Source organism: Sinocyclocheilus anshuiensis, unplaced genomic scaffold (assembly GCF_001515605.1).
Source record: "Sinocyclocheilus anshuiensis isolate Anshui unplaced genomic scaffold, SAMN03320099.WGS_v1.1 scaffold637, whole genome shotgun sequence".
Taxonomy (NCBI): domain Eukaryota; kingdom Metazoa; phylum Chordata; class Actinopteri; order Cypriniformes; family Cyprinidae; genus Sinocyclocheilus; species Sinocyclocheilus anshuiensis.
Window position 1 is genome coordinate 2,969,104 of NW_015539816.1, and position 13,880 is coordinate 2,982,983.

Here is a 13,880-nt window from a genome sequence, read left to right on the forward strand (position 1 = left end):
TATTTTTTTACAATACTCACTCATCATGACAGTAAAATAGGGCATTCTAAGTCAATATACTGCAGTATTTCCTCTCTCAATCAGTAGAAAATATGGTTAACACCCGGTCATGCATGAAAAAAAAAATACCGTCTTGTACCGTGAAACCGGTATAATTTTGAAAAATACCATGATATAAATTTTTGGTCATACCGCCCAGCACTATGACAGACCCATCAAAGTGTCCTCACCAGCCATCACTGTCAGCTGCATTCACATTAACACCAAAGTCCAGCAGGAACTTGACGATGTGGTGGTGTCCGGCACACACTGCGTTATGGAGGGGTGTGATGCCCTCATCATTAGGGGTGCTGGGATTGTCAACCTTTAAAATGAGAGGAATTAAATAAGAATTTGTTCAGTAAAAATGGGCAAAATAAAGCAGTGTGTAAAGTGTGTTCACATGACATACCTCATAGATTATCCTTTGTACATGGTCAAACTCGCCCTCCAGTGAGGCATCCAGCAACAGAGCGAGTGGGTTGAACTTCACTCTAAGGCCGTGACCCGTCCGCTCCGAGTCGGGTTTCTTTAGGTTCGTGCGTTTGCCCTGTTGAGGACATGGACCATTAGGCTTTGTTCACACAGCACAAAATCTGATTTGCTTTTCAAATCTGCTCTTTAGTACTGATCATCCTCCACACTGTTGGAACCAATATAATCTAAATTGTTTGTTCAGACACTGTTGTAGATATCTGGTGTATCTAACCTATATCAGCTACTAATGATGTAAACACATTAACAAGGCCTTATTGTACAACTTAATGTGGCTTTCTGATACAGCAAATGAGAGCAATTGTCATTGTGAGAGGAGATGGAAACTAGAAAGGCAAATGTGAACATAAGTGACATTTCATATATTTATACTGCTGTCGAAATGAGTGTATTTGGACATAGAACAATGTAGCACACTTACACCACGTTCAAAAGTGTGGGGTGAATTTTTTCATGTTTTTGAAAGAAGGCTTAACAGTAATAATGTGAATTATTACTACAAATTACAACATTTTTTTCTTTTTCAATCTCTTTTAAAATGTCATTTATTCCTGTGATGGCAAAGCTGAATTTTCAGCAGTCATTACTCCAGTCTTCAGTGTCACATGATCCTTCAGAAATCATTCTAATATGCTGATTTGCTGCTCAAGAATTGTTTATTATTATCGTTTCTTATAGTTTTGAAACTATAAGAAATGCTTAATTAATATTGAGTTAACCATGATACATTTTTTTTCAGGTTTTTTTGATGAATAGAACGTTTAAAAGAACAACATTTATTTGAAATAGAAATCTTTTGTAACATCTAAATGGGTTTAGAACTAAAAATGATTCATACACAAGGCTGAGTTTGTGTGAGGCTGTGTATAAGTAAACTGACCGTGGGCTGGGATGAGGGACAGGTGTCTGCTTCTTCAGGTGTGCTGGCCTCAGCTACAGGACTCGGCAAAATTGCTAATGTTTCTGCAGGATTATTGTTATTGTCTTCTGACGGTTCTGGTGCTGGAGGAGTCAGCGTCTCAGCCATTTGCTCTGGGGGCTCATTATCATTGGCATCACCTTGCGGGACAACATCCTCAGCAACAGCGCCCTCCGAGGGCACGATGGGTGTTTCTGAAAGTTGATTCCCATTGTCTGCATCAAAGAGCATTTCACCTGTGGTCGTGGAGGGCTGGTAGAATGGAGTCACTCCTCCACCACCACTCACATCGCCCATTCCTCCTTCCATCCCTCCAGCCAGGGTGTTGAACCGCTGATAGAGAAGTTTCTGGATGTTAGGCCCATTGGGACCCTCTGGTTCCGTAATCGAGCTGCGTTTCTTAAGCGGTCGTGGAGCATTGGCCAGTTTCTTGCGCAAGGCCTCCAGCTCAGCATCGCTCTGGTAGCGCATAGGGGAGTGCACCATGGGTGTGAGTTTAGTGGGGCTGAGAGGCCGCGGGATGTGGTCCACATTGGGTGGGGGTGGCTCAGGAAGACCCATAGAAATCTTTTGTAACATTATAAATGTCTTTACTGCCACTATTCCTCAGTTTAATGTATCCTAGCTGAATAAAAGTATTATTTTCTATTACTGACAACAAACTTTTGAACAGTAGTGTAGTATGTCTGTTACATTTGCGTTGTTACCCGAATGATGAGAAAACTACTAGATGTGACCAAAATAGGCATAAACAAAAAAATCTTAATTTAATCAGATACTTTCTCATTTGTAATGGGTTAGTAAATATTTTACTAATGGTTTTAAATGTAGTTTTTACACACACACACACACAATTAAAAATAACTAATGTAATAATTTAAGATTTGAGAGATAAGAAAAAGGTGGCATTCTGATTTCAATTTCAAGTCACCAAAATTAATTAAATAAATGGCCAGTTTCTTGCGCAAGGCCTCCAGCTCAGCATCGCTCTGGTAGCGCATAGGGGAGTGCACCATGGGTGTGAGTTTAGTGGGGCTGAGAGGTCGCGGGATGTGGTCCACATTGGGTGGGGGTGGCTCAGGAAGACCCATCATTTGACCATCAAAGTCCAGCTCAACATCCAACATGTCCCCTCCTGGACCCTGCAGGGCAGGAAAGGCCCCAGAGCCCCCAAAAAGTAAGGGAGAGGGGGGCGTAGAGCTGGGAGGCAGGACTGGCTTACCATATACTGGAGAGAAAAAGAACAACAAAATAGTCAATTACATTGCACTCACAAATAAAACTATAAACCACTTCATTCACATACTATAGTACATTCTATTGCATCTGTCTGTGCGGTTTTCAATCATTTTTGCTACAAGGGCATTGTTGACCGCTGCAATGTTTCTAGCTGTTTTTTCAATCTTTCTTGCTGTGAGTGGTGCATTTTTAAAGACGTTGTGTCAAGTTAAAATGCGCTGTGAGACACCAGCATTCTGCTCCATTCTGTCGCACTGCATCTAGCCTTTTTTAAAAACATTTTATTACTGCATAAATAATACTTTCTTAGAATCCCAAGAGCGACCTTTTACTTTATGCATATTTATTTATAGGTGCATCCAGACCTTTTCTCTAGTATAGTTTTCATGTGCGTTTATTTTTAATTTATAATTTTACAACAATTTTACACATTATTATAAACCGTTTTAAACACTTAAAATTGACGTCATTTGTTATCTACAGAGCTGTTTCTGGTTATGTTGAGGACTTTATCTGTTGAACTGCACAGTTATTTTCTTTTTTTGTTTCACAATTATATATTTGTAATTAATTTAATATTCTATAAATATAGAATTATATATTTTTAATTAATATTATATTTTAAAATAAAAATGTATATTAATTTACAAGTAAAGTAAATATAAAAATATATTTTTATTTTTATGTAAACATTTTAAATATAAATTATTATATAATGAAATTAAATATTTCAAAGAATATAAATTTTATTAATATAATATTTGGCAACACTTTAGATTAGGGAACAAATATTCACTAATTATTAAATATCAATTAAGTTTTCTTCATTAAACTCCTAATTTACTGCTTATTAATAGTTAGTAGCATAGTTGTTAAGTTTAGTTTTAAAGTTTTTGTTGGGGAAGATTTAAGGGATCTAGAATAAGGTCATACAGAATAAGGCATTAATATGAGTTTTATAAGTTCTTATAAACAGTCAGTATGCTAGTAATATGCATGCTAATAAGCAACTAGTTAATAGTGAGAATTGGTCTTTAAAATAAAGTGTTACCTAATATTTTTACTAAGCATCAAGTTAGAAGTCCCCCTTTATAATTTTACACTTAAGATCTGTATCAATACCCAATCCTGATGTGAACTCCCTGTAACAAAAGACTGAAGGTACTTTTAACTTCTTTTTAACCGAGCATATACTGTCAGGATAAGTAGAAATTTGAAGTTTAATATTAAATCATTTTCTGATGTGTACCTGCTTTGACTGCGGGCTTGATGTTCAGAGGGTAGTTCTTGGGGGCTGCTTGTTGTAAGTACATATGGTAGATGGAGCTTGAGTTCATAGTGGCTGGGCCTTTTCTGGGTGACTGCGGTCTGGAGCCCTTATCTGGGATAAACGGCCTTACCGCTACAGCCAGAGGAGGGTCTGGCCTCTCACTGGGGGGGAAAAAGGGTGGACTGGGCTGGAAGGTGGGACTGGGGGGCACAGAAATGCGCTGCTGGATCTGCTGAGAGGAAGAGCCGGTGGGTGCAGGGGGAACACGGGGCCAGGCCGGCTGCGGCGGTGGGTTGGTGGGTAGGCTGGGCACCGGTCTGAGAGGAACATCCTTGCGTCGGTCTAAAGAGCTGGTGGAACAGTACTTGAAAGCCGACGGGTTTCTGTGCTCACACCGAAAGTGCGCTCACAGAACGCACCTCCCAGTCAGTGTGCGAATGCAGAGTTCTCTTTCGCTTAAGTTCTCTTAAGTTCTGTTATTGCTACACACTTACACTAAAAGTTATGTCAAAATGCAAACTGGAGAAATGGCTGCTGAAATTTCAGCTTTGCCATCACAGAAATAATTACATGTTAAAATATATTTAAATATTCTTGTCACGGACTTGGATGCATTTTTACTCTGACTTGACTCGGACTCGAGCCTTTTGGACTCGGAAAATATGTCCAAGTCCAGGGACATTTGACAGAAATGTCACTGATTCAATGCATTATCACAAAAGTGATATTCAGTATTTTGCATGTGTTTTTAAGTCTTGTCCAGTACTTGAAAGCCGACGGGTTTCTGTGCTCACACCGAAAGTGCGCTCACAGAACGCACCTCCCAGTCAGTGTGCGAATGCAGAGTTCTCTTTCGCTTAAGTTCTCTTAAGTTCTGTTATTGCTACACACTTACACTAAAAGTTATGTCAAAATGCCCATCTTATATAAAGCTTGTTTTTTATTGCGATAAAAGGTGCATTTTCTGATCTTAAGGTCCCATTCACCAAGATACCTACTCCTTTGCCCCCACCCTTGAATTTATACATTTACTTTAACTATGAATAAAGTCAAGTCTTGCCCTTTAATTTTTCACATTCTCAAAACCTGTTTCACTCTAAAATATGTCACAATACATAAATCAATTCAGCCATAACTTCTGTTACATGACTTTTCTAAGCAAAGCAGAACACTAATTATTACTCAGAAATGCGCTGCTGGATCTGCTGAGAGGAAGAGCCGGTGGGTGCAGGGGGAACACGGGGCCAGGCCGGCTGCGGCGGTGGGTTGGTGGGTAGGCTGGGCACCGGTCTGAGAGGAACATCCTTGCGTCGGTCTAAAGAGCTGGTGGAACCCGAGTTGGCAGATGAGAGGGGGTGGTTGCTGGTATGGGCTCCGTATGGGGGAGGCTGGGGCTTATTGAGAGGAGGAGCTGAGCCCATTTGACTGGAATCCTGAATTTAAAACAGACAGTAAAATCACGGTAAAATTATAAGACAGCAATTTATTTGTGTGCGTGGGTCTAAGTTAGACTTATAGACTTATGGGTCTAAGTTAGACTAAGTTACCTTATCTCCAGGAGTGCCTGCAGGTGATGCTGTTTTAATGGTCGTGTCTGTTCCAGACTCCTTCCAGTCAGGTGCTTTGACTGATGTGTTGCTCTTGTTGAGGGTGGGCCAACCGGCATCATTTGCTGAAAATGGAAAGAAAGGAAGCATTAATACAAGATCAGACATGACAGAACCCCTCACAAGCACATTTATTATTAGAACAGTGACGAACTGCACTGCTAATATACTAGACATGACTTCTAAAGATGTCTAGGTATGTTCTTGAGTTAGGAGACATGAAGTATAACAGTCTTGCATATGAAAAACAAGTTGGTCTGGAATAGAAATGAGAGGGGCTCCTCACATCTACAAGAACAGCTCGGATGACTTCTATATTTTACTTTAATTGTAAGCTCAGTCAACTGCATGGTATCTTGACTTCAACAGAGCTTCAAAGTCAGTCCATATGAAACTCAAGCCAAACAGAGAAAGACTAATTAAAGCAAACTGACTGAGCCACCACTCTACTTAACTTCTCTGTCTATTATGTGTGTGTGTATTTTGTGTTAAGTCAACAAGTTAGCTGAATGTTAGAGAATGATGAAATGGAGCCAGTAATTTAGTGAGTTTAAATGTACAGAGGAAGAGGTAGAGAGCCCAGTGAACCTTATCAGGGTAGAGTTTCTCATCCCAGCATACACATTCACTCTCACTCATGAGACCTCGCACAATCTACCTCATTACATTCTTACACACACAATCATATACACACATACTCCCAAAAGACAGGATCAGCAGCTTTTGACTCGTATTGAATTGCAGTAAAGAGCAAATAAACAAGGGTGAATGTAATTGACCAGACAGAGAGATCTAGTATATCATTAAGGTTCCGTTGCTCATGAAAAACGTGTCATTTTGACTTCTGCCTTAAGCCATGTTTTGACTGGAAAACTGCCACTCTGCAATTTTTTAAAAGTGGATAGGAACTTTAACAGAATTACTCCTACTGCTTAGTTAAAGTTAGTTAAATAATCTCTGTAAGAGACCCACAACAATATTCAGTTTGCTTAGAACAAGATACATTCGAGACCAAAGTCTGAGATCAGTGGAAAATTTTATTATTTGGAAATTTTAGTTTAATAAATTTTTCATTAGGAATTACTACCTTTCAAAGATTTTTTTAAAGAAATCAATATATTCATTCAACAAGCACATATTAAATTGAAAAGGTAAAAGTAAAGACTTTTACAATGTTACAAAATATTTCCATTTCAGATAAATGCTGCTCTTTTGAATATTAAATTAATTAATGAAACCTGAAAAAAGTATTATGGTTTCCACAAAAAAATGTGGTATAAAACAGTTAATAATAATAATAATAATAATGTTTCTTAGCACCAAATCAGCATATCAGAATGATTTATGAAGGATCATGTGACACTGAAAACACTGAAAATGGCTGCTGAAATTTCAGCTTTGCCATCACAGAAATAATTACATGTTAAAATATATTTAAATATTCTTGTCACGGACTTGGATGCATTTTTACTCTGACTTGACTCGGACTCGAGCCTTTTGGACTCGGAAAATATGTCCAAGTCCAGGGACATTTGACAGAAATGTCACTGATTCAATGCATTATCACAAAAGTGATATTCAGTATTTTGCATGTGTTTTTAAGTCTTGTCCAGTACTTGAAAGCCGACGGGTTTCTGTGCTCACACCGAAAGTGCGCTCACAGAACGCACCTCCCAGTCAGTGTGCGAATGCAGAGTTCTCTTTCGCTTAAGTTCTCTTAAGTTCTGTTATTGCTACACACTTACACTAAAAGTTATGTCAAAATGCCCATCTTGGAGACTATTCATGTAAATGCAGTCGGTTTTGTCTTAAGTGAACTTGAACAGTTGGGAGAAATACAGATGTGTCAAAATATTTGATCTATGCCTCAGATCTTAAAGCAACAGCGTAACCTGCAGCCGCCGACTGCATCATAAATGTTAATCAAACAAAAGAAAAGGAGAAAACCACTCACTGCTCTTGACTGAATAACTTAATAACTTTAATAAGAATCATCTATATTTAATGTATACAGTGAATATTATTTTTACATTTATTACTTCATGAAATGTCTGTAGTAGGCTATTTCTAGAAGCCTTTACTAGGCTACTATCTAAAAAACTAAAAAAAAAACTATATAATTTGTATTTTTGAGTAATATATTTATTTATCATTTAGCTTGTAAGTAATACTTGGGAGTGTTTACTTGCTTTCAGTAAGCTTGAGAATGTTTTATTACATTAGTTTATTATTTTTTGCTTTTGTATTAGTGGCAGTTTCTAGCTTCAAAGAAAAATAATTTTTCTAACATATTTGCGACAATAGTTTTTATGGGTCCAAAATCACCTTGGGTGTGCATTATTTTCTAATAATTTAATGGCCCGTCATCAATTATTCCTTACATAATGTAATTTATTGCAATTAATGTAACTATAAATGCATTCAAAAATAAAACAGGTGTGAATTGGCTGTGACTTATGGAAAGTATATGTAGGGATTTTATACACAGTGTGTGCTATTGTACAGACTAGGTTTATCCCTCAGTCTCATTTTCATCCAAGAAAAAAAATCTAAATGCCCTGTCTAAGGGGTCCGTATACTTTGGCGTCCATTCATTTTTCTTTTTTTTTTTTTTTAACACAGAAATTAAAATGCAGTTTCTTCTTTAATGGTTCAAACACTGATGAATAGAATAAGAAGACATAAACTAATTTTGATTATTCAAAATTCATATTTCATAAAAAATCGTAAAAATTATATAAAGCTTGTTTTTTATTGAGATAAAAAGGTTTGCTTTTGTTACATTTAAATGGACATTGCGTTTTTGTATTTGTAAACATTAGGTGGACTCGAACCAAACACTATACAATATTACTGGTTTTGTTGTATTTTTGATTAAATAAATGCAGCATGGTGAGCATAAAAAAAAAAATCTTACCAACCCAAACTTCTGAACGGTAGTGCATATTATCAGCATAACAATGGAGTAAAACATTTAAATGAAAAAAAAACATGAATTTCAAAATGTCTTAGTATTTGGTTTGTCCTTCTTTTGCTTTAATGACAGCACCAATCAAGCTGTGTGAACTCCACCATTTTCTGTTAAACCTGATAATCATGTTCTCCAGCATGATTTGAGATGATCTAAGGAGCATTCTGAACTTCAATGGAAGCAAGAGTCATATGGGTGACAGTAACAAGCCACACTAAAGCCTGTGTTATACTTTCCGCATCCGCGAGTCCGCTAGGGTCCGCTATGGTATGCGTGACGTAAAAATCGTCATCGGAGAGTGTGCGCGGAGGCTCTGAGCGGACATCCGCGTGCCTCCCATTTTTTGCAGTAGGCTACTGCGCATGCGCAGGCTGTGTGAAGAAGCCCGTTGCTACTCGAACCTGTACAATCTGTCGATAAAACAATATAAAGACAGCCAGATGTGCAATAACTCTGGCCAATTCTTTGTTCACATGTTTGTTTATTGTTCAAGCCGATCTACTACACATGTATGGATCACGTCCGCGGAGCGGACCATCAGCGTATGCTTTCGGAAGTATAAATACAAGTAGTCCGTGTCCGCGCCGTCCGTGTACGCGTCCGGATTGCTCACGCGGAAAGTATAACACAGGCTTAAGACTGCTTTGATCCTGCTCAATACACTGAATAAGGTTCATAGGCCGTTCCTCCTGCCGTCTATCAGACACCTTCCCACTCACGAGAAGCGCCGTCCGACCCTGCCGCAGAGCCGGTGACTGGGGGTGGAGCCCCAGGGCCTGGGCAGGGCTCTGGAGGGGGTGGAGCAATCGGGTCCACTATGATGTCTAAATCAGAGACCTTCCAGGGGCCAGGAGGCTTTCTCACTCCATCTAATCCCCCCCACAAATCCCACAACATCAAAGTACAGGGACAGGAAAGAGAAAAGAGAGACACACACATACACGTATGCACAGCACAGAGCAGAAACGACACAAGAGGTTAGAAGTGAAGAAAATGAGAAATCAACTTCATAAACAAACAGCAACTGAAGAGAGGGAACTCACAGCAGGAAGTGATAGGATACATGCTGTGGTCTTTAAAAGTACCAAACCACTTTATTTACATTTATGCATTCAGCAGATGCTTTTTTTCCTACGTGACTTTCTTTCTAGGTATATATTTAATTAGCTTATGAATTCCTTGGGAATCGAATCCATGACCCTGGAGTTGTTAGCAACATTCTCTACTGTTTGAGCAATAGGAATGCTGTAGCACGCAATCGAACACCATTGTAGGAGCTAGTCTCAGTCTTATTAAGCCCAAATTATACTTCGGTTTTAACTCATACACTAGGTAGCGTGCATGACATAAATTTCATCATCAGCATAGTATGTATGTGCATACTTCCAACCACACTTTTTTAGTTGGTCCACAAGGTGGCAACACTAGCCCTGGCCATTGTTTCACAGTCAAAACAGAAATGAAGGAGTCAGGACAACAACAAACTACTTGAGACTGCAACAACAACAACAGATGCCTGTGTTAATGAACGCTTGTCTGAGGGGGCTAAGAGAGACCTGCAATTTTAGTTTAACAGAGTACAAAGACATTTTATCAGTCGTAACTCCTAGAGAGAAACAGGGCAGACAAAGGACAAAGATGAAATTTTCTAGTATGTATGCGTCAAGTGCCTATGTTCATGCAAGGATACTAAACGCAGTATATGCCGTTTAGATTTACGCATACACTAAGTGTTCATGTCAAAACTTAAGTATACTTTGGGCTTTAGACACAAATCACACTTTCAAACTGATTTACTGCCTGGCTGCTACACAGTCCATCACAAAAGTCATGCTGACATGAGACCAGTGGATGGAAATTTTTTTTTTGAGGAATAACTAGTTACTGGATTTGTCAGAGTTCAAAAGATCATCAGATCCTTCAAAAAAATGTTTTGTTTGAGGCAAGTTATGGCAAGCATAACTATTGTTTTATAAGTTGTGTCTGTCAAATAACTGGTGCTTGTTACTTTTGGGTGATCAAATGCTCTAAGAGATTGTTGCAGCATTATTTGAATACACTTCATTGCTTGCTGGTCTATTAACATAATCAATTGAACAAACATCAAGTGAGAACAAAATAAAATGTGGTTGTTTACTTTAAATGGCTAAGTGTGCATTCTTTGCAGGAATCAGTTGACTTGGCTGATAAGTCTGGATGTGCAAGACTAAATGTAGACCTAAGTACAGACTGATCAAAACTGATCAAAGCAGTGATAATTGCGGATAAAGTGTTAATATACTCCTAATTTTCTATGCTGATTCACAATGTAGGATTCAAATACATAGACAAAAAGGGTACCATTTATTTGGCACCATCTCATTCCAAATAAATGTACGACGTTATCATGTAGACGTCAGTGTTTATGGACTGACCTGATTTGGAGCAGGCATGGTTGGCTGGGGTGTTAACACCCAGTGACTGAGGTTTGAGAGGTTCAGGGGGCACTACATAACTCTCCTGCCTGCCTGGCACCGGGACCTGGATGTAGGGTCCCACAGCAGCCACACGGCCGGTGTTTCCGGGAGCCGGCTGGGGAGAGGGAGGACCGTTTACTCTATTCAGCTGCAGGAAGGGGGAAAAGGAAAAAAGGGCAAAAAAGAAAACAAAAGAAAAAAGGAAATTAGCTTAGTTTAAATTTAAAATATTTCACAAGCTCCAGGTTTGGTCTCTAGATGTCTGGTTTCTGAACAAGATTCTAAACAAATTAAACTAGGAAGCATGAGTGAGTGATGCAAACTCCTGGCCTTACGGGAAGGTTTTCTTTTTGACGTGCCTCAGCTTTTCTCTTGTATAGTTGATCTCTGAGCTCATTGATACGCTTGTCCATCAGTGTCACCTCCACGTTTCTCTTATTCAACAGCTCTTTCTGCTGCTGAAGTTTACTGTTCTGCTCCTGATTCAGCTTATTGCGTATCTGATTGGGAAAAAAACAGCAAAGTAATGATCAATATTCTAACTGACAGAAATGACAGGCACATACTAGTAACACAGACATACACAGAATAATAAACAATCAATATCTATGGATATAGCTGACTCCATGTTTCTATACCACAAACATCATAAGTTTTTAACAGCCAAAAAAATTTTTCTGGTGTCATTTATACATTTCACAACCTACTTTTGGAAAGCGTCCTATATCAAAACCAGCAAAATTTTGTTGCAATATACAACATACTAAAAAAACTGCATTATTAAAAGTGGTCAAGGTTCTTTTAATATTTTATGGTGAAAAATCACCACAACAAATCTCTTGTATGAAAATAAACTCTTGAGTTGAGTGTGTGGTCATACCTGCAGCTCCTGGTACAGTTTGCGGAGCTCCAGGGCAGCGGTGCCAGTGACCTGACCTCCGAGGGTCTGCAGGCCATTTAGTTTGCCTCTCCTCAGGTCCTCCAGCTGCTGGCTGAGCTGATCCACCCTCAAGACGGCTGCCTGCAGCTCTGCCTGCTTGTCCTGGAACATCCCGCTGATGTGCTCGATCTCTGCGGCTAACAGACCACAGCTGAGTTATACACACGCAAACTTGCGTGCAAACACAGGCATACATGAGCCGACATACTTTCTCTATTACTATAGGATTATTATTTAATGTTCAATGAAAATGTAATGTGTGGCTGCACATGTTGTACAGGAGCTCTTGCATAATGCAAAACTAGCAGGCTGAACAGATATATTCTATACAGTAAAATTGACTTTTATTGCTTTCACCATTTGTCAACAACATAATACAGCCTAAATGCTGGCACAACATGAATAAAGCACCCAGCTGTGGGTTAAAACTGAAAAAATTAGAAAATCTTAACCATTCTGCAATAAAGTACTGATTACAATCCACAAAAATCTAATTTTAAACACAGCCCTTAAAAGACTCATCTCCAGCGAAGTGGACAATCCCATCTGGAGTTGCGTGTGTGGGAGTATTTGGCATTATGTGAGATCATTACAATTCACAAACTAGCAAAGACCTAATCCTGACCTTATGGCATGTGTTTTTATGTGTGCATGTGATCGCACTTGCAGTTGTAAGCTTACTGCTCTCTCACATGCAAACGCTTACATGAAGAAATCTGGCTTTATACAGCCACGCAAAATAGCCACATCACAATCGCTAGCAGCATTTCTACTCGGATGATTGCTGAAGTCAGGTTGCCATATGGAGACATACACAGGTTGCCATTGATGACTTTGCTGTAGTCCACTTGGCCCCTCATGGCACGGATCTTCTTGAGTTTGGCTTCCTGACTCTCCACCCTCTCCTTTAACCTCTGTAGTTTCTCGGTCTCAGACACAGTCTGCTGCTGCCGTCGCTCCTGCTGCTTCAAATAGCGCAACCGTTGCTCCTACGGACAGAATACATAAAGAACATGAGCATACAAAAAATAAATGTAAATAAAACATTGCCAGGGACATTTAAACAATCTACAGTATCTCTTTATTTTACACCTCCGTGATGTGTTTTCTTCATTAAATGCAAAAACTACATATATTGTGTCCATCACACATTTTTCCTTTTGTTTTTTCCTTTGTCAGTATTTATGATATGTTGATTGCCGCCGCTGCAGCAGGTTTTGAAGAGCTGATCAGACAGTGTGAAATATCTGACACGGTTCCATTACTCAGCGTAATTTATGGACTCAAAGTTTGGAGAAACAAACTACATGGTAGTGTTATCATAAATATCTATATTTTGATACCGATATATACTGAAATATCTGACACGGTTCTATTACTCATTTTCCACAGTATACACCGATACAAGCTGCGTCTCGCTCTTTCCTCTCCGACAGTGAGTTTGACACGCATCCTGTCAATTACAGTCTGAAAGTCCGCACGAGATTGCAGGTATTCCGCATAATTTTAATCATTCCCGCGCAAATGTGGCGGGTGCTTTATTGTAACATATGAACACAGTCATGTAATTGCAGAAAACTGGACGTGAGCTCTCAAATAGGCCTAACTTATACAATTGAACTGCCTGTCCTCTCACTCCGATATTGCTTGTGAGCAGACTGTGCAATCACGATCTCTCCGTGCTTCAAGTAGAAATTATTTCTCTTTGCTCCTGGATTAAACGTTGTCAAAATTTATCAACCATTAATTACTTTTTGTAGGATATATGGTCTTGTATACCGTCATTCTCCTTTTTTGTCATATTTTTGTGCTTCATTTTACTCATTGCACAGATTGTTGTTATATGAAGGGTCTGTTTGTCTGTTGTTGTTTGTTCTTCATGTCTGCAAAACCACAATACAAATAATAATTAAAAAAAAAAAAAAAAAAAAAGTTATAAACCAT

General features: G+C 38.9%; 1 protein-coding gene across 1 annotated transcript in view; it reads right to left on the reverse strand.

The window, feature by feature from the left end:
• Nucleotides 1-13,880, reverse strand: part of LOC107683973 (apoptosis-stimulating of p53 protein 1-like) — a 27,473-nt gene that overhangs the window by 5,034 nt on the left and 8,559 nt on the right. Inside the window, exons 2-12 of the mRNA XM_016480080.1 lie at nt 12,751-12,925; nt 11,877-12,073; nt 11,332-11,496; nt 10,955-11,144; nt 5,510-5,634; nt 5,188-5,395; nt 3,942-4,214; nt 2,446-2,681; nt 1,415-1,915; nt 452-589; nt 231-364 (exon numbers count right to left, since the gene is read on the reverse strand). Coding sequence (XP_016335566.1) covers nt 231-364; nt 452-589; nt 1,415-1,915; nt 2,446-2,681; nt 3,942-4,214; nt 5,188-5,395; nt 5,510-5,634; nt 10,955-11,144; nt 11,332-11,496; nt 11,877-12,073; nt 12,751-12,925 — 2,342 coding nt within the window. The remainder of the gene's footprint in view (nt 1-230; nt 365-451; nt 590-1,414; nt 1,916-2,445; nt 2,682-3,941; nt 4,215-5,187; nt 5,396-5,509; nt 5,635-10,954; nt 11,145-11,331; nt 11,497-11,876; nt 12,074-12,750; nt 12,926-13,880) is intronic.